At 41.9% G+C, this 23912-nt stretch overlaps 2 protein-coding genes and 1 long non-coding RNA gene across 4 annotated transcripts; 2 read left to right on the plus strand and 1 right to left on the minus strand.

Annotated features, from left to right (window-relative positions):
* Nucleotides 1–206: 206 nt before the first annotated feature.
* LOC123504118 (L-galactose dehydrogenase-like) lies at nucleotides 207–7987 on the plus strand. 2 transcript variants are annotated; one of them, XM_045254442.1, is made up of 9 exons: nucleotides 207–362; nucleotides 4198–4284; nucleotides 4472–4644; nucleotides 4869–5030; nucleotides 5255–5346; nucleotides 5426–5567; nucleotides 5901–6032; nucleotides 6207–6379; nucleotides 6745–7987. In XM_045254442.1, the coding sequence occupies exons 2-9, from the start codon at nucleotides 4203–4205 to the stop codon at nucleotides 6845–6847; spliced, it is 1059 nt and encodes a 352-aa protein (XP_045110377.1). In that variant the 5' UTR covers nucleotides 207–362; nucleotides 4198–4202; the 3' UTR covers nucleotides 6848–7987. The 2 variants fall into 2 exon arrangements, with proteins under 2 accessions (XP_045110377.1, XP_045110378.1); XM_045254443.1 differs by lacking the exon at nucleotides 207–362 and adding an exon at nucleotides 3969–4003.
* Nucleotides 7988–8277: 290 nt separating this feature from the next.
* On the plus strand, nucleotides 8278–17921 carry LOC123504126. The gene is made up of 2 exons (XR_006674707.1): nucleotides 8278–8389; nucleotides 17878–17921. It is a non-coding gene; the product is annotated as an uncharacterized LOC123504126 (long non-coding RNA).
* Nucleotides 8551–10965, minus strand: LOC123504122. The gene is made up of 5 exons (XM_045254447.1): nucleotides 10852–10965; nucleotides 10069–10157; nucleotides 9887–9936; nucleotides 9588–9676; nucleotides 8551–9085 (listed from the first exon to the last, which is right to left on the minus strand). Exons 1-5 carry the CDS (start codon nucleotides 10861–10863, stop codon nucleotides 8885–8887), a joined length of 441 nt encoding a protein of 146 aa, XP_045110382.1. The 5' UTR covers nucleotides 10864–10965; the 3' UTR covers nucleotides 8551–8884.
* Nucleotides 17922–23912: the final 5991 nt, after the last annotated feature.

The raw sequence follows: 23912 nt of genomic DNA on the forward strand, positions 1-23912 counted from the left end.
GAATGAGATATTAAAGTCTGTGAAGCAGTTTTACATTAATTCATGTAGGCACTAAGTGATGTGGCTCTAGTGATATCGTAACATAGTACGGACTTCAAGGCCACGACATGTCTAGTGCCGCCTCACTCTTGTTCGCTCGTCAATGATTCTCTTTTGATAACAAGATAAAAGAATACCGAGAAGAGATACATGACTACAACCTCACTTGTGGCGGACCACTTGGTGTTGACGTCAGTCTTGGCTGCCTGGCGTTGACAGGCAACTGTTCCCGCCACTGCCAAACGACATCTCTCGACCTACAGATCGGCAAGGAGTGGAGTAGTAGTAGTGTAGGAGTCAGTTAGGGAAAGGATACACTTCAGGCAAGTTTACATTTCTGTTAATAACTTTAGTGGTATGAAATTTGTAGTGTTTTTGATAAGTCAGTAGCAGACAAAGTTAATGTTTATGAAATCACATTACATGTGAACAATATGTTTGTATGTATTTAAGGCAGAATGTTGTGCTAACGAAGTGAGTGCAACATTTGGCATCATGTGATTGTCCACGGCGCGAGAATGTCTATGTCCCTCAGGGGCAGTGTTGCCAGATCACGTTGCCAAAAGTTCCCTGTTTTGCCTAAAAATATTTCCCTATTTAGCGCAGCATTTCACTGTCGTAATATTTAACTTCTTACATACGTACGTACACACATTCGTGTATATATATATATATATATATATATATATATATATATATATATATATATATATATATATATATATATATATATACACACACACACACACACACACACACACACACACACACACACACACACACACACACACACACACACACACACGAATATATAATGAGTACTATAATGTAAACATAGTTAACCTTCATTGTTACCTACCTAGAATGATTGCTATTCCTGTAGATCTGAAGTTTTGTAGATGTCAGCTGTCATAAGTTCCAAGGTGCCCCGGTGTAACTTTGAAACTGTGAGCTGATGAATTTTCAAAAATTTTCCTTGCATGAAGCATTCCATTTAGCGATTCTGTGTTCAGTGAATTACGAACTTTGGTCTTCATTAAATTCACTTGAGAAAACACCCTTTCAACACTTGCACTAGAGTGAGGAAGACACAACAGTTTTTCATGAAATTTCCTAGTAGTGGAAATAATGGGGAATCATCACCTTTTTTCAAGTCTCCAACCTTTTGCCAGAACTTGTATACATTAATATCAGGTTCTACATTCAGTTCAGTGTTTTCAGTAAACGCCATTCACCGTCTATCTCATTTAAGTCATTTTCAGACACCAAGTTAGGAAACTGAGCAGCTAGGGGGGCAACAGAGGGAATTGTCTTCATCAGTACACTTTGTGGATCTAGAGCCTTGAGATTTGTAAATACAGAATCACTGAGATTAAACCTTTGCAAAATTTGAGAGGCTCCTTCTATGTAAAAGTCCAGACATCTCAACTTGAACGTGTCCAGTTGCTGCTTGTCAAGGTTTTGGTATTTCTGAAGGGATGCAGTTACTCGTCCTCCAAGATATAGCTCTTCCAATTTAACGAAATTGTTTGGGTCTTTTACCCTGACAGCTGATAATGGTGTTGATTCTAAGACACTTGGCTTCATGTACAACTCAAGAATGGTATGCAAGACAGCAGAGACTCTAGTGTGCAATGCATAAATCTTTCCAGTAATAGAATCCTTCAGAGACTTCCAGACCTAACTGAGCTGAGCGACAGTGTATGAAAGACTGAGGGAGGCAGATTCGTAATACTGGACTCGTAGGAAGCGGACAGGGTGAATACGCGTCTCTGTCTCGTAGAAATACACGTTCAGCTATCAAGCAGGGGCGAGGGAAGGAAGGGGAGGGACGATATACGGATCTCATACGTGTCATGACACTGTTTGGGTGAATACGGGTCTCTATCGGTCTCGTAGAATACAGGTTCAGCTAGCTAGCAAGGGCGAGGGAGGAAAGGGAAGGGACGGTATACGGGTCTCGTACAAGTCATGACGCTGTTTGGGGATGAGGGAAGGAAGAGTGAACGGTAGAGGAAGGATATAGTGATCGAGAGAGACCTCAGAAGTGGATTGAAATTCAATTGAGAGGGAAAGGAAACAATAAATAATTGATAAAAATTAATACAAATAATTATTGTACGGATGACGGGTGAAGAGGATGGGAGGAGGACAAGGGTGGGGACTGCGGATGAAGGGTGTGAGTCCGTTGGTCAAAATTTCCCTAGATTTTGGAACATTTTGAATTTTCTTCCCTGTTTCCCTGTTGAGACCTAAATTTCCCTAAAGCAGGGAAATTTCCCTGCATCTGGCAGCTCTGCTCAGGGGAGAGAGGCTGACGAGGACAATGTCTGTTACACTTGGTGATAACATGACCATATATATATATATATATATATATATATATATATATATATATATATATATATATATATATATATATATATATATATATATATATATATATATATATATATATATATATATATATATATATATATATATATATATATATATATATATATATATAATGTGTGTGTAATTCACCTCGGTCACCTGCTGGTCATCCAGCCAGTCTTCCCCTATACAGAGCGAGCTCAGAGCTCATATACCGATCTTCGGGTAGGACTGAGACTACAACACACTCCACACACCGGAAAGCGAGGCCACAACCCCTCGAGTTACATCCCGTACCTATTTACTGCTAGGTGAACAGGGACCACACATTAAGAGGCTTGCCCATTTGCCTCGCCGCTTCCCGGGACTCTAACCCGGCCCTCTCGATTGTGAGTCGAGAGTGCTAACCACTACACTACGCGGTGTGTGTGTGTGTGTGTGTGTGTGTGTGTGTGTGTGTGTGTGTGTGTGTGTGTGTGTGTGTAGGGGAATGACGTGGTGGGTTATGAAAAGCTCAGTGAATGGTGAGGCTGATTCAGGAGACAAATTTGTTCGGTGGTGACTAGAAGCGGTATCAGGAGTAAGTATGTTAAACAAACAAGGTCGTGCAGAAAGAATTGTTACTAAAATTTGAAGAAAGGGTTTTCTTAGATATCTGAAGAAGAAAGACGACATCGCTGACCAGTGGCAATACAAAACGTGAGGCTGAATTTAGTTCTACTTGGATGCTATTACAAAATGTTCCCTAAGAAGAAAAAAAATCAAGAATCTGCTTTTCCGTTAGCACTATTTTCCTGAGCAAGGATTTGTCGAATTTTGAAAACTCATAATTATCATCATTTCCGAAAATCAAGTTGAGAATTATTACTATATGAAGACTTACTCTGTGCTAGCGTTGTCTTTTTTAATTCATCGTCGCAGCGCTTGTTTCGTCGACTTCTTTCCTCGTTTACCTATGAAAACCGTCTCCACAACTTCTTATTCCTTATACTGCAGCATCTTTAGGAACGTGACCGTGTAGTACTTGGTCACCATGCCACCAGCCTTCCCACGGTCAAAAGGCGATTGTCTCCAAGGATCGTATTCCCTAGCAGTTTAGGGTTTACAGCAACGGTTCGTAAGACAGAGGTAGGCGTTAGTGACGTGTTATACAGGTGTGTTGTGTGTGGGTGTGGGTGTGTGTGGGGCGGGTTCGCAGGTGCGAGGAAAGGAAACAACAAAGGTGGATCCAAATAATCATATTCACTATAATACTTGTTTGCTCTCTCTCTCTCTCTCTCTCTCTCTCTCTCTCTCTCTCTCTCTCTCATACTCAATGTTCTTTTTTCAAACTGATAATGATGCATGCAGAAAAAATAACTTTCTAACAATGTTGAAAAGAATGTGAAAGCATGTATGAAGCGGTAGGCATGCAAACATGACAGTGCAACACACACACACACACACACACACACACACACACACACACACACACGTGGCCGACCACCTGCTGTGACGTTCCTCGTCATTTTCGCTGGTAGGATGTAAGTGGAGAACAGAACAGTCTCGCATTCAGTATTTCGCGAGCCTTGTTAGGTATCAGGAAAAAGTTAAGTGTGTTTCCAGATAACGAAACAATATGTTCATAGAAAATATGACAGTGTGAATGTAGTTTTCTTTTTTATATATATATATATATATATATATATATATATATATATATATATATATATATATATATATATATATATATATATATATATATATATGCTCATCTAGTTATTATTTTCGTTTTCCACCCAGACGCCATGCAACCACCGACCTTCGTGCAAGGCTTCCACGACGCCGAGGCTGTCGCCAGGATGACTTACCACCCACTCGGCGACACTGGTGAGCTTCAAACATTACGTATCTATTCATAATGTTATAATGCATTTGCTAGAAGTCATTGTTGTCGTTATAAGCAGTTAACACAGTAACTGCTCTCAAATATTCTTTGTCTGTAAATTATCCTATTTCTCATTGCGAAAACTTGGAACATACAAGAAGTGTGCTGACATAATTGGTGTTCCGACAGGGCTGCAGCTGTCACACCTCTCCCTCGGAGGTGGGCCCTTCGGGGGTCTGTACGGAGAGGCCAGCGAGCAGACCTATGTTGACACTGTCCATCTCGCTCTGAAGTCTGGTATTAATTATATCGACACCGCACCATGGTATGGCAATGGCCGCAGCGAGGAAGTGCTAGGCAAGGTATGTGGCATACTTGATGAAAGTATGTATATACTATATATACACATAATGGGGTATGGTTAGGACAATGTCATCACACTGGCATGCAGTGTTACTGAGGTTGTGGCAATTAAACTCTCGTTTCAATTATTTCTTCATTACTGGCATAGTTTAAGAGTCACGGTGTCTATGTAGACATAAAGGAGGATGATATGGACCCCAGCACCTGGCTGTGTCTTCCTCAGGCCCTGAAGGACGTCCCTCGAAGCTCTTTCTACATTGGCACCAAGGTGGGTCGCTACGAGCCTGTGCCTGAACGAATGTTTGACTTTTCTGCCAAGCGAGTGGCGCAGAGCGTTGACCACAGCCTGCAGCTGCTGGGCCTCGACTACGTGGACCTCATCCAGGTGTGTACGTACATCCATGCGCTAGACTGCGCCGCGAAATTTCATTAACTTCATGTCCAGAATACACTGGTCAACTTTTACACAGTATATTCAGTGGAGCGCGGGAGGAAAGAGAGATTAATCATTTCAAGTAGATTTTTTTTTCAAAATGATATTGTGACTGATTTTGTACTTTATATCGTGAATTGATGTTAATTTCGTTAAACAAACGTTTCTTTCTGTAGGTGCACGACTTTGAGTTTGCCGAGAACCTGGACATCATCGTGGAGGAGACACTGCCGGCCCTGCAGAAGGTCGTGGACAGCGGGAAGGCAAGGTCAGTCCAGGGCTTGTGGACTGACACAAGTTTGTCCAAGAGTCAACTCTTGTCTATTGAAAACACCCAAACATTGCAGGTTCATCGGCATCACCAGCTATTCAGTGAGCCTCCTCAAGGAACTGGTTGAACGGTCACCGGTCAAGATCAGCGCCATTCTGTCTTACGCGCGCAACACACTCATCGACGACACCCTCGAGGGCTTCATGCCTTTCTTCAAGGTAAAACATTGCCAACACCCTCATTTAGGTTTGTTCAAGAATCAATTTGGCTTAAGAGAAAATACGGTAGGGGTGTGAAAAACTACTAATTAAGTGTACCTTTTTACGCTCTTTAATACAAAGAGTTTAGATTTTTGTATGGTATTACGTATTCTATAATCACAGCGAATAAGATCCCTCTAGGGCCACTGACTTCACAGCAGCATTCTTTATGGGTTATGCAGCCTTAGTATGTCATCTAAAATCTTCATAACTAGCAATACTCACAGTTATTCTTGCATCTCAGAACAAGACTACAATATTCCCTTCATTCATCCCTCGGTCACCCCACAGTCCCGGGGAATTGGGGTGATCTGCGCCAGCCCAGTGGCTATGAGGCTGCTCACCAATGACTCTCCGCCAGACTGGCACGTGGCACCTAAAGCGATCAAAGATGCCAGCCGCGCGGCAGCCCTCTACTGCAAGGTGAGTCCTTCCTCGACCCAACCTTACTGCTATCTTTCCTGTTTCTATTTACAGGTAGGAAGGATAAACTTAGTAAACAAAATGTATATATCCATTTAAAGTATGAAAAGGAAGAAAAATGTTCAAGGTCAGTTGACATTAAAAAAAGATCACTATCACTTGTTCTACTCACAGGAGGCTGGCGTGGACTTAGCGCGCTTGGCGGTGCAACACGGGAAGCGGCTGAAGGGCGTCACCACGCACCTGCAAGGGAACAACAACTGTGACATTCTGCGTCAGAATTTGGACAGTTTTCTCACTCCGCCGACACCGCAGGAGGAAGAACTTCGCAAGACGTTGAAAAAAAAGTGAGTTTAACTCCCAGTGTCTAAATGGATTTACAATATACAAAACCTGACCAGAGTTATTTGGCGGCGAGGAAACACACAGACTTATTTCATGTATGACGTGCTTTGTAAGAGATGGGATGGCAAAGTTTTGAGTTACTGGAGAGTGCCATGGCATTAGCTTCACAGAAGCTTTGCAGTTTCTTGTTGGAAATAGTAACTGGCGGACGAGGATTTACAGCTGTGTCCTGTCATACGGCTTAGGTGTACACAGTTTATTCAATGCAGACATGCATGACCCATGAAGTGTTCTTACGCAGTAGACCACAACACATTACTTCCCTTTATTGATAACTTCATTGACTTGGAACACTTTCTTATTTCAGGTTTTTTGATCTTCTCCCAGAGAAGCACTGGGAGGGCGTAGATCCTGTTAAACACTGGGAGATAATACGGCAGCTGCGCACTCAGTCTGGGGTTGCTAAGTGATCGTTGCCACTTTACAATCATGACTTTCTTCCAATATATAAAAAAAAAGCATTCTAAGATTTCTTTATTGTAAAATTGGTTATGGTCTGCAAAATCTGATTCAAAGAGAATTAAATAAATTTTTAATCCAATATCTTGAACATTTTAGCTTTTTTTTTTTTTTTTTTTTTTAGAGAACCCTATAAATATACGTGACCGCAGACCAACAATGCCAGGCAAGTAACAGTCATTAGACCACTTTCTTACTGGCAAACCATCATCACCCAGCGTGAGTCACTTTAGCAAATTACTCCCTGAGCAGTTTCTCTCACTACCATGCATGCACTTGGATGGCAGCAACATGAAGCGCTAAGAGGACAACATGAATTGCTGCCGGTAGGACTCACCACGAGGACGTCAGTACCGAGCCCCATGAACGACACACTTGGGTATTTTGGTACTTTCAGCCAATATTGCAGAAACTACACTGGTCTCATGTACCTATTCTGATGTACTGGCAATAATAATTACATTTCAGAATAAAGAAAAACATTCCATATACTTTCTATATTTTTTGCTCGTCTGCTTCGTGTCAGTGGAACATTAAAGCTGTTTCAGACTTCATCACGTGACAGCGGAGGCCTCTCTATAACTAGCTCTAACAAAACTTTACAATCTCCTCCTCCACCTTCACGCCATCCGTTGATTATTTTCCTGACGGGTCCCTATATTTGTAGGGTGTTTCAAGAAGCAAGATGAATTATATCCAAAGCTTCTAACGATAATTCGGCATTATGAGTCGAGGTGTTGTTCACGATTGGCTGGGCCGTGTTGGTAGGTCTGAGTTGCCAGTTTACACATTGAACAAAAACATCTTTGATCTTGCATTTCCATTACTGGTTGAATGTACCCGACCTGCTCCTTTAGTAGAAGCCACACACAGTTAGAGACATGAAAAAAAAAAAATCAATTGAATATCCCCGCTGCATTTCGGAATAACAAAGTGCATGACAATGTAACAAACACTAACCTTTCTCAGTTTTCTTCTTCTGATGAAAGTTTATGAGAACCATCGATCACTTTCATACTTTTCTTAGCCTTCTTTTTCACTGGTATCATTGTTCTTTTTACTGTATACCTTAATAAAAGGAGTTGAATATCTTTCCACGTCTTGTCCTTCTCCTCGTGACAATCATCAAGCACAGAACGGTGGATCATATTTTGCGTTGTTGCTACTAAGATGTTCATGTGGACCTCTAAAGGAAAACCATGTACTTGCATTCCTGTCACCTTTCCAGCAGATCGTGGCTGGTACGGGAATGTGGCTTGAATAATACTTTACAACACCTAGAGACCGTCTCATATTACCCTCACACTGTCTTACCACAACGCACCGAGGCGCATCACTGTCAATGTTTTTGGCCAATGGCTTGGCAACATTGTAGCTCAGTTTCTATTGGGCGCCAGCGTACATAATTATCTTTTGCTTCAATGGAAAACAATGATTTCAAGATGACTTACTAATAGGCACACAAATCTATCTTTTAGATGTGAATCATTTTTGTGTGTGTGTGTGTGTGTGTGTGTGTAATTTGCCCCGATGAGTTGGCCGAAGTTAGATCATAATTATGTGAATATACTTGTATAAGAATGAATGTGTATAATCAGGCTTTATATCTAGTTTGAAAGGAGAGCCACAACATTTTACTGAGAAAACAATCATATTTTGTCATAAAATAATTTAGTTTTATTTCATGTTATAATGGCTTTGCATGATGTCGATGCCTACCAAGGAACTAGAGCTTTTACAGCTACATTACTACACTGACCTTTGGTCACATTGTTCTGTATCTAAAACATTTAAAGCTACCAACATTATCCAGAAGATCTAGATGGTGGCACTGCAGGTGGATAACAAAGTTGGACATGTAATGAGTGTAGGTACTGTAGCAGTGGTGGGACATTGTTTCACTACCACCACTGAACTACAACAGCTTCACTGGTCAGGGTCCCAGCACTGGCTGAGTCCCTGTCTGTGTTCGGACGCCTCTTGGTACTTTACACTGCTTGCACCACCTGATTCTGATGATCTGAGTCGTAGTAGATCTCGCCCGAAGAGTCCACATAGTATTGACGATCAGACGGTAGGTTTACTCTGCCCTTGGAGTACATGTTGTAGAACAGTTCATTGGAGACATCGATGCCAGTGGACAGCACGTGACGCAGTTTGTTCACGCGGTCTGCCCAACTCATGCGTTGCTGTTTGGATCAAAGAAACATGAATGAGCTACGTGAAGGAATACATCTATGCATGACTAATACAACATTTTATTAGCTGAGGGAGACACGCCGCCATCTCATTCTGGTACTAAACACTTCCTAATACTATGCTTTTATCTATCATAGAAAATATTCCAACCGATATGGAAGCCAGAATTTTATGAGTTAGTCGTAATGACGTCTTCATTCACGAACACAGCAAGATCCGTAAAAAAAAAAAAAAAAGAAAAGAAAAGAAAAACTTCCATTGTTAAGGGAAAAAGAGAATACAAGGTTAATTTTGTTTATTGTAAGCCACGTAACGATTTCAGATACTGAAGCACTTATAAAAGTATTTAAAAAGTCGAAGGAAGATACAGGAAAATATTTGTTCAACAGTGAAAGCAACAAGTATGGTGGAAACAAGTAGATAATCGTGCCAGTGTAAGACCGTGGTTACCCTGATAATAAATAGCTTAGTACAGAAAGAACACTGCCTTACCCGACCCTGTTCGCTGGCCAGGTAGTAGCGGACCTCCTCAGAGCTGTCCATGCTGCGGTAGAAGGCTGGCAGCGGCCTACCCGGTGTGTCTGGGAAAGGAACGCCATTCATTAGGATATCATGTGACGTGTGTGTGTGTGTGTGTGTGTGTGTGTGTGTGTGTGTGTGATGTATGATGACTTCGTAAATAATACAAAAACACATAAGAAATTTCCCCAAACATGTCTTTCCTCAAATCACTGCAGTGTCCCCGGCAGTGTTACCCTATCCGCCCTCCAACTTCCATTGGCAGTACTTACAGGGCTTGACGTATTTCACGGAGTATTCTGTTCCGTCTTCCAGGGAGTAACTGTAGAAAGAAAGGCAGATGCGGTTAACAATAGGGTCTGTAGTCTTATTTCACATAGTATGTTCTTTAATGTCTTGAGGGATATTTAAATGTAATACTTTTGTTGCACACGAGTAAGGGCAATCAACTTACTCCTTAGTCAGAACAAACTGGCCATCCTGGTCCTGCAAGCCACCTATGGGAGTGGCCGCCGCCGCCACCACCACCACGGCCAACACAGCCTGCAAGACAACACTCACTCAAACACTCGATATTGACGATAATTTTCTTTATTCTAGTTGAAATATCTGTAAAAGACCTCTGTGAAGAGAAGAAGTTTTGTTTATTTCCATTCTTGAGGGCTGGGCATGGTGTGGTGCACACCAGCACCAGTGTTTTGAAACAGTTTGCTTTTTTATTACGAATATCTTCAAAGGCCACAAAAAAGTTTGGAATTGTATACGCATACAGGTCACTTCATAGACCACAAGGAAGACATGAACAGGCTTCATATGCAATACACATTAAAATTATTCATAGTCCCAGGCTGCGAGGAACATATGTCAACCCAGTTGATATTTCATACAAATGCTCTATGCCAAATCAAAACCAGAAAGATGTAGAAAAAAAAAAAATCATCCATCTTTCGAATTCTTTAACAGAGAACATAACAAAATGGCACGATACGTGCGAGTGCAGAAAAATCAGAGTAGGTGATGTACACAAGCGAAGTGTCTAAAGTTCGCTTGAATGTTTTGCGTGCGTCACATGTCACTGATACGAATGCCCACTCCTCAAGTGACTGTATAGTGTTAATGCCGCAACAAGCTATAGAAACAATAAAGTAAAGGAAAAGTGTCAGGTGGAGCGCAGCATCCAGTGATATTCCAGAGTGGATATCCCATGTGAAAGTCACGTGGTGGGTTGAGTACTTACGAGGGTCTTCATCTTGACGCGGTGGTTGGATCTGGGAACTAGGCAGACTGGACGCGGTGAGGCTCCTTATATACCGAGCTGTCGCCGCAGGAGCTGGTGTGCCGCGTAACCAACGCTGGCAACACACCAGGCCAGCCACACTTCCCCTGCACGAAAAAAAAATAAAAAATAAATAAAAAAGATCAATAGTTTTTGAAGTTATGTTCTTGAGTCAAGAGAAAAAAAAGAAAAGAAAAAGCAAAAGTGCTAAGACCTTGAGAAAATAAATTGACAGTAAGGGAAGAAGAGCAACAATTCAAAGGTCGGCGCGTCTTCGTTCACAAAAACCTGTCAATGGTGAATCCTCCTCACCTCACCTCTCCTCACCTCACACACAAATTCCCTTGTCATTTTCATATATATATATATATATATATATATATATATATATATATATATATATATATATATATATATATATATATATATATATATATATATATATATATATATATATATATATATATATATATATATATATATATATATATATATATATATATATATATATATATATATATATATATATATATATATATATATATATATATATATATATATATATATATATATATATATATATATATATATATATATATATATATATATATATATATATATATATATATATATATATATATATATATATATATATATATATATATATACACACACACACACACACACACACACACACACACACACACACACACACACACACACACACACATATATATATATATATATATATATATATATATATATACACACACACACACACACACACACACACACACACACACACACACACACACACACACACACACACACACACACACACACACACACACACACACACACACACACACACACACACACACACACACACACACACACACACACACACACACACACACACACACACACACACACACCGCGTAGTGTAGTGGTTAGCACGCTCGACTCACACTCAAGAGGGTCCGGGTTCGAGTCCCGGAGGCGGCGAGTCAAATGGGCAAGCCTCTTAATGTGTAGCCCCTGTTCACCTAGCAGTAAATAGGTACCGGATGTAACTCGAGGGGTTGTGGCCTCGCTTTCCCGGTGTGTGGAGTGTGTTGTGGTCTCAGTCCTACCCAAAGATCGGTCTATGAGCTCTGAGCTCGCTCCGTAATGGGGAAGACTGGCTGGGTGACCAGCAGGCGACCGAGGAGGTGAATTACACACACACACACACACACACACACACACACTGTATGAGTAAACGTTTCCAAGGCATTTCCTCCTCAAGATAATATCATGTGGTGAATGGCAGTTTGTATTTTGGTCACATGACTGGCAGGTCGGTGCTAATTTGGTTAACTGAAGCAACATAGTGAATAGTAACACCAACCGGATCCGGTTAAGAAAGACGCGAGGGAGGGCGTACCGTGTTGTGAAAAACGGCAGGAGCGGCAGGCTTCGGGGACAATGATAGTTCTTCGTTGGTTCCCCGGGCAGGGAGCCGCGGCTTGCAACACACTGTTACGTCACCAGGTATGGTAAGGTTGAGCGAGGCTCGAACCTCAGCTTCCGGTGCGGTGTTGTTTTCCAGCCCAGGATGCTGCGGCGTGTCTTCCTATCAGGAGCAGATCGCCACACCCCGAGCTCACCTCTGCTTCACCGGACCCATAGACTTGTGGCGCTGAAATAAATGACAGGGACTAGTTTGGGGCGCAGATGTTATTAAAAGAAACAGAATTATAGAACATTACTAATTAAAAAGCCGAGCTTGTATCCACTTAGGACTTTGTTAGCATTCTTGGATAAGCGTTTCCTCGTGCTGAGATGTTTCTTCTCTGCGCCGTTGTTCGATATTCGTTCATCAAAAATACTTGCTCGTCTGTATAAATGAATATTTCTACATAATTGGCGTCTAGTCAGGAAAAACAGTTGGGTCACATCTTATGAAAGCAACATAAAGAAAGCTGCAGGAGACTACACGTGGCAGTATGTGTATGGAACATAGTTACTTCCATCCACCTATCATCCTTATCTCAAATTCCCTAGTGACTGAACACAAACAGCCTGAATATTAAGTCTACCCCAGCCACCTACCACTGTTAGAGATCCAGTTTCTTCCATTTTTTCTTATCTAACATCATCATGCACTAAGCTTGAACCTCTTGTCATTAATCAGCATAAAGATTAATCAGAGCAAATTATATCGGAAGACAGATGTATTTGACCATGGCGATAAAAATCATTAAAGTGAGAAGTAGACAGACAAAGAGGCAACGAATAATGGTATGGCTGTAGACACGTGTCTTGAGTGTGGGCTCTGTGTGAGCAATATGAAAAAAAGAAGAAGAAAAAAAAAAAAAAAAAAACCACTCGGAAAACCTGTCATGGACGAACGTATGTAGAGCACTCCTGGAAGTCCTCTTACTTAAGAAAAAAAAAAAAAAAAAAATTCCTCAACTATCATGGCGGTCATGCACAAGGCCATCAGAATGCATGACTTTGAATCAACCGACTTCCCGACCTATGTAGAAGGAGGAGGAGGGATAGAAGAAGGAAAATAAATAGAGGGAGGAGAAGGACGACGAGGAGGAAGAGGAGGAGGAGGAGGAGGAGGAGGAGGAGGAGGAGGAGGAGGAGGAGGAAGAGGAGGAGGAGGAGGAGGAGGAGGAGGAGGAGGAGCAGAAGGAATATAAAGGATTACAAAAGAAAGAAAAAACAGCAACAACCACACTGTCTGTCTGTATGACTATGCTACCACTGCAGATTCTATGAGTTAAGAACAAAAGGACAACACGGTTCAAGGAAGGAGGAGGAAGAGGAGGAAAAGAAGATGGAGGAGTAGGAATAAATAGGAAGACAAAGAATATGTACTCCGTAATATCGTATGTACCATATATTACATCGATCACACTTTTTTTTTTTAACTTCTGCAACAAATTTATGCCTTCCACGTCTTTCCTGTGACTCACTCCTCCCTGCATATATTCCTCCCTTAGCCTGCCATGACCTCACCTTTCTACTTTTCCAGGCAAAGTTAAACACGTGCATTATTCGGAGGCAAACATTCTGGACCAGTTTTCTTTATCCCCTAAGCTTCTCTGGGATGGGCTGGCCAGGCAACACCATCCATGCCCTTCCCAGATGCCCAGCACGCAGCAGCCACGATGTTTGTGGAGCGTCTGGTTTACCCGCAGCCGGGCACACAAGGCACTAAGAGAAAACCACAAAAGACGTCTGGTATTCCTTAAAAAAGAGTCAGTGTTTGAGTGGTGTCCAGGCGGCAGTCTTCCAAGGCCGTGGGTGATCCAACAGTCCTGAGGTGTCTTTCTACATGGCTAAGGTGACGTTTGACTAGGGTGATTAATGCAGCCTACACACACACACACACACACACACACACACACACACACACACACACACACACACACACATACAAACACGAGTGATAGAATGCATCATTTATAGTGTGCTCTCTCTCTCCCTCCTTCCTGCCTCCCGCTCTTCCTCTCTCTCTCTCTCTCTCTCTCTGGAAAATCATTTAATCTTTTTGTAAACTGATGATTAACGTCAGCACTAACTTTAAGGCTTGTTTGGGACAGTTCAGCAGCACCAAATGGGACTAGACACGTGCTTTACTCCAGTCAGCTGCTTTAGTTGCCAGGGGTGACTACTGCATGAGAATGTCTAAGATGCTGAAGGTCTTGATCCTGTGTTGCGAGGGAGAGGTCTCGTTCCTGCCAGCATAACCGCACCCACTGAACCTCAACAAAAACTACCATGAAACGTTCTTACATAATGGAAGATACTGTAAGATTTCAAGACTTTTGGACAAGGCATGCCATTGATAAAGCTTTAGGTCAAGTTATCTGCAGGGAATGGTTACCCTAACAAATGTGAATAAGTGCATAACTCATTCTCTATGACTAGGCTGTGAGAGCGGGTTGTTTAATTCATCCATTGCAAGATGTTTCCTTTACTTAATCAAGGACAACATTTCGGACAATTGATTTTGTATTTCTATAGCTTGGAAAATTAAATAAGAGAAAAATAACTAACCTATTATGCTTTTTTTCCATTTCATAACTCTTACTATTGAATAAAAAGATGACCACAGCTTTATAAAGACTAATAATTGTATTGGTCTCTTCCTTCAACGCTCACTAATCTAAAACTCTCCACGTCAACTGCATATTGATTGAGTGACTGGCAGCGACGAATGAAATACCAGACAAAGGAACGCCGTTGTACTCGAAAACAGAAGGCGAGTATAGAGTTAGCGGTCCTGGTGTTGCCTTTACTCGTCCAAGGTGGTCACAGGTCCGCGAATCCAGTCTATCCAGTTACGTTCAACAATGAAAGGACGTCTAGTAAGTTCTATGCACAACCTCGAGAGTTTGTTTCTTTGTTCTATGGTCGTCAGGGCAGGAAGTCTTCACCTTTACACGTGTCTCAGGACTATATTCTGATGCACATCCACACTGCACTTCCACAACATTCCAAACACTAGTTGAAGCTACACGGGGTTTTGAAGGGTAGTTTTACAGTTCTAGTGACAGATGAACTAGACTTTTTACATTATGAATAGGAGAAACATTCCTGGAAAATGGTTAATCATCTGTGTCTTTAAGAAGGGCCTTACAAGTGTGTGATCTGCGTCCTCGAGACTGTGTAAGGGGCAGAGGCAACATCATTAATTAAGAGTTTCGGCTTCTTATATAAAATTTTATGGTGGAAGTCCCCTGGGGTTTTCAAGGGTGTTTCCATAATGTTTGAAAAGGATTCTGCATCGTCAGTAGGAAGAGATACACCTGGGATTCTGACTTGTCATGTATGTGGCCTTTGAAAACATTCCTTACGAGAGAACAAAGCGCCTTAAAATATGGATCCAGGAATTCTTGGTCTTGTTATTGCGTGTCAACTGCTCCTCCCCTGCATCGTCCTCCCCTCCCGCTGCAACAATGCCCCGAGGAAGTCACTTGTTGATGGGAATATATGTATAACTTTTTTCCTTTTTCATTCAGGTGACTGCGTAGTGTATGAGAGTGTCGTAACAATAGTGTGCCTGGCCTTGGCCGTGAAAGCAGCTGGCTGGATTCGTCACATCCCATTTACATTCGGTTGCCTCATATTTGACTCATCTTTTATAACGAGAACTTTATGGCGCGTCACAAGAGGCTTACATTTCGTCACAAACATAAAAGAAAGAACACGAAGGAAAAAGTAACGTCCTGCTTTGTGCTGTGTTTATCATTTGTATCGTCAACGTATTGTTATATCTGATTTTTTAAAGGAACGGTTTGTATACTTTAAAGACTTGTATGTATCTTGCAATCAATCACACTGGAAAGCAAGGACAGCGTGTGCATTGAAGGCGGGCTGGGGTGTGTGCGTGGCGGCGAGGTGCACATCATCTAGATCAGCTGAAGAAGGATCCAGGTACACAGCAAACACACCCTTGAAGGACAGCCGGCGTGTTGGTCTGGTGACGGGGCAGGGCAGGCCAGGGCGCGGCGGCGAGTGAGGACAGAGAGGGAGGGGAAGGGAGGGGGAAGTTCAAGGACAGCCTGGCGGGGATTCAAGGTCTGTGGCAAAAAAGACTTATGTGGTCAAGTCCAAGGGGATCGCGAACCGGTCTGTTCCCGGGAGAAGCGGCTTCGTTTAGTAGGAGCGAACTGGAGCATTTCTTTTTTTTCCCTCTTTTTCTTTTCGGCAAGGAGTGACAGATGGCGTGAAATAACCGTGATATACATCTTAAACATTAAAGACAAAGACTAGATGACAAAAGAAAATGTATCATGTAAAGAGATTATGGAAACGATAAGAAAACAAGCTTCTTCAAATGTGACAAGACTGGCAAACAGGTGAACTCTGAATTACTGTATATGTTATTTAGGAGTCCAGTAATTTCAGTGAGTCTCTTGGGTGAAAAACTGCTACGGCTTAGGGTCTATTCTCAAACACTCCTGCTCTTCACCTTCACTATTTCAAAAGGCTTTATCTAAATTCACACGAGTTTTTAAGGGTGTTTTTACGGTTCTAGAGGCAGAATGACAAGATATCATCATTATTAACTATAAAAATATTCTTGAAAACAGTGCTAATCATCTCTGGGGCCATGGAAAAATGGTTATGGTGAGAGAACAAAGCGTTTCTGAATACGGGCCTTAGTCTGTTTAATGTTGTAGATGTCACCTCACCCCCTCTTTCCTACCTAAAACTTCCCTCCAAAAAAAAAAAAAAAAAAAAAATGAAGGACAATAAGCGTATCAGGATCCTCTTCACCCTGCCAAATGCCACAACTGCAATGAACCACAGTGAACCAGCGACGGAATGGCCTTCATCCTGAATAACAATGTCATGTAAGCGGTTCTCCAAGGAGCGAATAGTGATTCATTCAAACAATTAATACCAGTCACAGTACGCTGCGTTCTCTGACACAATACCTCGACATAGACAAACAAAGAAGAGGAAGAAAACAAACCATAGATAAAACAAACTGTTACATAAAACAAGTAGATAACGCTTACAATCACCAACAATCTCAACAAAACCACGACAAATAACACAACTCAACATACCTACACATTACTATTCCCCCCAACACACTCAATAGATCACACTTCTACACACACTCTCTTCTGACTCCCAAACAAAGAACGAACACCCGATCTCTCACATTCAGATTAACAAGTGTCCTGACTAGTTGCTAAAGGGTTATTCACCGTATGCTCCAACCTCCAGTCTCTCAGTAGCGTGTGTGGGGGTGAGAGTAGCTGCAGGGGAAGGCCGGGGAACGTATGAGAAACTGAAGGTTGTTGATCCGGGGATGTGATGAGCTGATGCCGTCCAGTATCCGTGAAGTTCCTTGTTTACTCGCCAAGGTGTTACTGAACTGTGTAGAAGGATTGGTAGATGGTAGTTGATGCTGGGGTGACTTGCAAGGTACAGATAGGTTGATGTTTGTTAGTATTCCTTGATTCTGTTGAGTGTGTGTGTGTGTGTGTGTGTGTGTGTGTGTGTGTGTGTGTGTGTGTGTGTGTGTTTGTTGGGGAGGGGGTTGAGTTTCAGTCTTTCATTAAGCTAAATGCCTCATAAACAACCTAATGTCTGGACTTCCTCACACATTCAGCAACGATCAAATAAAGGACGCGCGCCTCTCTCTACGCAGTTCACGAGGAGTGGGTGGAATAATTCTGGTTCCTCTCTCAGCCGCGGTCACGTGATGATGAAAGGAGATTAATTACATTTCTATATGCTGAGCATGCTTCTCTTTTAATCAAGGCTCCTCAGTGCATTGGTAATGAGTCAACACGGCGAAGGTGGTGATTTGGTCTCTGGGCGCCGCCTCTTTACTAAGCGGTGACCTTCGCTTTCCTACCAATAATGATATCTACTATTTTTTCCTCTTCTTATCTATTTTTTCTTTAAGAGAGTCTGACTTCAGTAATGAAGCTGTCACCATGCACAATCGAGTTTGTTTATTTCGTTAGACGTGTAGGAGTAAACCTGTGACGATGAATGGTGAAGTTAGGAAAAGAATGGTGATTAGTTGGTATTCGGATAGGATGGTGAGTAATTGGAATACGTTTAGGTGTTAGTGCAGTCAAGAGCGAGCTTTGAATGAAGATTAAGACGTATGCATAGAAAGGAATGATCTCAAGCACAGAATAAAGGGAGGGACTGCCACGTACATACATCCTGGTTTCCTGCAGTGTTACTTATGATTCCTGTGTTACTCCAAACTAATTTAGTGCAGCGTTGGGAGGTGAGGGATGAACGGCTGGTGTGGACGTGCGGGTCACCTGCATGAGAGGACCACAAGGCACGTCTCCTGGTGAACTCCCGGGAAAATAAAGGGGAATTTCCCTTCGTCCCTCCCCAGAACTTGTTGGTGGTGTCTTTGAGTAAAAATAGAGTGAGGCTCAATGAAGATGTACGACACACCCAAGCATTTTCCTGGTGGGGTAGAAACATCCTTCCTTCTTCCTCTGTGACGGAACATCGACCTTGCCCTCGCAGTTTAGTGGAGAGCGTGACAATGAGATACAAGACGTGGCGAGGAGGAAAGGCTCTGTATTATATGAAAAATGAGATGGTACTGTTCTCTCTGGACAAGTATTAAGCAACGGAGAGCCGGGACTTCCCCAAATGGAGGAACCAAGTGTTCGTCAGTCTCCCTCTACAGTATACTCCTTCAGGGGCCAAACCGTTTCCAGTTCTAGATAAAAAATGTACATATATTAAAATGGGGAAAGTCGACGGTTTTTTTCAAACAACCTTGAAAATTAAACGCTCAAACAAGTAAACAATTTTTCATCTTCTGCTGAACAAGTACTCTGTATTCCTGCCCTTTACCGAAACGCAGACCATTTGTCACATAACGCACGGCTTGCAATACATTTCCATCCAGCGTTACCATTTTGAACACTTGTGTCTCACTTTCTTGACGCTCACTATGAATGATGCGAACTAGTGAACCGCTCCTGTTTATACTAGTTAGCTGCAGTTAAATCCGAGGAGCGACCAACCTTCTAATTTTACTTATCTAACCTTGCTTGAACTCTCTGTGGATGCCCACCCTGAGGAACACCATGATTAGGAGCAGCCCTTATTTAGAAGTGCTTTGGATTCTCGCAGACTGTTTTCAATGGTCACAGACAGTGAATCGGAACCTTGTGTATGATTTTTTCTTTTCTTTCTTTTTCCCTGATGATTAAGTCGAGCTGTCACAAGAATCATAAAAGAAGGCCTCAAAATATCGACAACTTCCATAAGAGTGTGATAAAAGTAGTTCAAGATGGGACGCCGGAATGTTTGAAGACACAGCATAAGAACGCACGCAGCCATAAAAAGAAATGTCCAGGATAATTCACTAGCAATTTACACCAACATGAAAAAGGCATTGACGCAACACATGGCCCATCGTACGTGTGTGTGAGGTGGGGAGAGGATACGTGCCGGGTATGTGGGCTGAGTGGGTGTGGATGGGTGGAGGGGTATGTATGGACAACACAGGTAGGTGGAAGGGTCTATACATTCTGTGATATATGAGTGGGTGAGCAAGACCACGCTTATTTAGAACCGGTTAAGAGAGAGAGAGAGAGAGAGAGAGAGAGAGAGACTACATTTACAAGATAGGAGGTTGAAAGCGGTGGGCGGGCTGGCGGGAGAGGTGGGAGCCATGAAGCCGCAAGGAGAAAGAGAGAGAGAGAGAGAGAGAGAGAGAGAGAGAGAGAGAGAGAGAGAGAGAGAGAGAGAGAGAGAGATGTGAGGGTATGAACCGGGTAGAACAGCACGTGTGTGGGAGAGAGAAAGAGGTAGAGAGAGAGAGAGGGGAGGGGTAAAAAAGAAGAAAAGACACTATTTGCCCCTGCTTTAACCTTGGCCCTCAGCAATGGTACGTTTTTTGCAACTGTGGACGGAGGATGAGGCGAGTGTGTGTTCGCGTCAGCTCAGGAATATTAGTGGAGACAGGGGAGACAATCGATTCAAGCTCATTTTGCATCACTGCGCAGTCTTACTTTGGGTCGAGAGAGAGAGAGAGAGAGAGAGAGAGAGAGAGAGAGAGATAATCGTTATAGCTTATGCATTCCGTCTCTTTCCTGTTTATGACGCATCACCACCACGCGCTGATCAAACTGACGCTGTATCTATTACGCACTTCCCTCCCGCCTCACCAATCTCACAGAAAACGTAAAAACACATCAGTAAATGAAAACAGAAACCTGATATATACAAAATGAACATTTCTTGTACTCAGATCCGCTGGTACTGAGGGGAAAAATATCATTACAGAGCACAACATTTAATATTTCCCATAATCGTCTCCTGGACCATAATTTGAAATACTTTCTGGCTGCACCCCATTTTTCAACAGGCTCCAGGTGAAGGAACACTGGTTTTCAAGAGTGCTTTTACTGTTATAGTGAGAGATTAACAAGATTTCTACATTATTATCAGGAGAAGCACTCTTGGGAAACCGGCTAATCGTCTCTGTGGCCTTTAAAAACAGTCGTGGTGAGAGTGAAGCGTTTCAGAGTACAGATATCAGTCAAGCATCCGTGTTCTCTTCCCATGACTTCTTTCGTCACGCCGCGCTCTCCTCCGCGTTCCACAGCACCTCTCGGACCAGCAGAGCCGCCGTGCCTCCGTTTCATGCTGCCATTAATGATTACGAAAGTTTAGATGCCTGACGAAGCTACATCAGAGGATCATGAGCTATCGGGAGCATAATTTCGTTATTATTCATCATTTTCATTGTTGTTAACTCTGTCAGTATCAGTATCACTGTCATTATCAGTGTTATAATCGTTGTCATTGTTGTTGTTATTGTGATTATCGCTCTTCCTCATTATCATTACCACCATTATTGTTGTTGTTATCGTTGTTCTCCTCATCATCACTACCAAAATCATTATTATCATCATCTTCAGCTCATTATCGTCATCATCATTACCATCACCATCATCATACTTATCATTACATTCATCATCAAACACGTCCAAACACTTATTTTGCTTTTCTTTTTTTCAACCATTTGTGTGTGTAAGCCATAATTACTTCACGCACAAAACACTCAACTTTTAACCACGACCTTGTACTTACGTTACACGCCACAATTATCAAACACACATTTTACTATTATCCTCCAGTTACTTTTTTATACGCCAATTAATAAAACCATCACGTACTGGACTTATTTTTCTTGCAGACGCAGCCTCGCACCAGCAGGAAAAGGTTTATCTGTTTCTAAGACGCGTGATAATTATTTAGGATACACTGGGAAGAATGTTGCATGTCTTCCTTCAGTGACTTCGACGTGAGATGACTATTTGAGATTAGTTGGAAGGAATACTGCATGAGCTCCTCTTATTTTTAGTGGCGATGGTGTGAGGTAATGGTGTAATGGTGTAAGGTTGACTGGAAAGAATGTTTCATGGGGTCTTGTTTCGAGTGGCTACGAGGTGAGGTCATTTAAATTTTACTGGAATGTTATATAGCCTTTTTTTAATAATTAAGATCTATTATCAAAGATTTACTGGAAATAATACTGGATTTGGTGTTCTTTTGAGCGAGTAAAATGTGAAGCAATTTGAGGTTTATTGAGTACCTACAATAGATGATTTGATATTTACTGAATAAAATAAATACTCCATTTTATTTAACGACTAAGAAATGAGGTGAGTTTTTGAGATCCACCAGGAAGAATGCTGCGCGGATATTTCTTTCAGCGAACTCTTGAAGGTCAGCCTTTTCACCGGTGTTGGGCGGGGCTCCTCTCTACACACATGACGAGGCAAATGAAATCGCTTGCGGGCCTCTGAGCCACACCGCAAACATACAGCCACGGTTTTTCTCGCGGGTATGATCTGGTTTCAGCTAAAAACTCACTAGGGATGAGTCGCAGCTACACGAGTTTAAATGTCATGACCCCGGGAAGTCCCCAACGCGACGGAAGGGAAGGGAAGTGAAAAATGTGGAAGTGAAATTATCTCTAATTAAGCCGTCCAGGTATGTGGGCTAAGAGATATATAAAAAATAGTTTAAGTTTTCGAAATCTGAAGAAAACAGCAACATATCATCATTACAAGCAAGAAAGATATGATAAGACATGACGCAGCTTTGAGATAGCATTAGAATAAACTATAAAACTGAATTGCATGGATAATATATATATATATATATATATATATATATATATATATATATATATATATATATATATATATATATATATATATATATATATATATATATATAAGGTGTTGTTTCTCTCTCTCTCTCTCTCTCTCTCTCTCTCTCTCTCTCTCTCTCTCTCTCTCTCAGTGTCTTGCGTAATAATCTACCTTATCTCCCTACACATTTCACTGCCAGACACGCAGGCATTCGAGACGGAGAAAACGGGCACAAGCAAGTTCATGACACCAAAACAACGCCGGGGAAATCCTACTCTCGGCTCCTCATACCACCTCAGTGAGCCGATGGGTGTGGCAGGAATGATTTCATCCAATCTCCATTAAGGTATTTTTTTTATGACTGACCGCAGAGGAAACACGCACCGGAATATTACACAACCTGTTTTGTCATTGCAGCTTCATAGATACGAGAGGAAAGAGAGAAAAAGCTTAGAACGTATGAGTTTTGTGACGTATGTTTAGTTATGTTGGTCATTCGTTAACGTTGACAATGACTGCAGGTAATCTAAGGTTTGAAAACGAGTATTAACCCCTTCAGTACCATGACGCGTTCCCATATTCTTTCTGCTTACTATTTGGTGATTTTATACAGCTTCAGAAACTCATGTGGGGGATTAAAATAGTGAAAAGTCTGGCCATTAATCTTCTGACCTCCATAAACCTTTCCTAATGTAAATAAAATGATCTAATCGTACACAAATTTCAAGGTAAAAATGTGTCTCAGTATTGAAGGGGTTAAGATGAATAGATGAATAAATTGAGAGTATCGCATAAGAGGTATAGTTATTCACTAAACGACGTAGCACTAACAACATTAACACTAGATCAATATTAACACCACACACTCGTTCTTGTCTCCCTTCATTGGGCACGGTCAAGGAGATGAGATAACTTTACCAATGACTCGTGTATCAGCTTTACCTTTTCATCTAAGTGGAAGATATGAGTGTGGGTTGTGTTTTACTGTGACAATGGTTAAAGGGATTAATGTTGGTATGATTCAGTGTCTCCTGCTGGGGCGATACTCAGGTGTTTGTGTAGCGTGACGTGACTCGAGAGAAGGGCAGGGAAGGAGAAGTCGCAGCCACTTCGTTTCAATGTCATTCCAAGGTCAATGTATAGTGTGTGTGTGTGTGTGTGTGTGTGTGTGTGTGTGTGTGTGTGTGTGTGTGTGTGTGTGTGTATGAGTGCGCGCTCGGCTCACAACTGAAAAGGCCCGGGTTGTGTTCTGGGCCCGGCGAAGCAGATGCAAGGGCAAACCTCTAATGCGTAGCCCCTGTTCACCTACCAGCAAATATGTAAACGGGATGTAAGCAGAAGGAGTTG

This window comes from Portunus trituberculatus, chromosome 15, assembly GCF_017591435.1.
Source record: "Portunus trituberculatus isolate SZX2019 chromosome 15, ASM1759143v1, whole genome shotgun sequence".
In the NCBI taxonomy this organism is placed as follows: Eukaryota; Metazoa; Arthropoda; class Malacostraca; order Decapoda; family Portunidae; genus Portunus; species Portunus trituberculatus.

Bases quoted from the DNA above. Each gene is read 5' to 3' on its own strand.
- LOC123504122 (XM_045254447.1), bottom strand. The intron at 9,937-10,068 runs GTAAGTTGATTG...TTCTTTCTACAG, and splicing joins CAGTTTGTTCTGACTAAGGA to TTACTCCCTGGAAGACGGAA. The intron at 9,086-9,587 runs GTAAGGCAGTGT...TGATCCAAACAG, and splicing joins TGGCCAGCGAACAGGGTCGG to CAACGCATGAGTTGGGCAGA.
- LOC123504118 (XM_045254442.1), top strand. From the start codon at position 4,203: ATGCAACCACCGACCTTCGTGCAAGGCTTCCACGACGCCGAGGCTGTC. The intron at 4,285-4,471 runs GTGAGCTTCAAA...GTGTTCCGACAG, and splicing joins CCACCCACTCGGCGACACTG to GGCTGCAGCTGTCACACCTC. The intron at 6,033-6,206 runs GTGAGTCCTTCC...TTCTACTCACAG, and splicing joins CGGCAGCCCTCTACTGCAAG to GAGGCTGGCGTGGACTTAGC.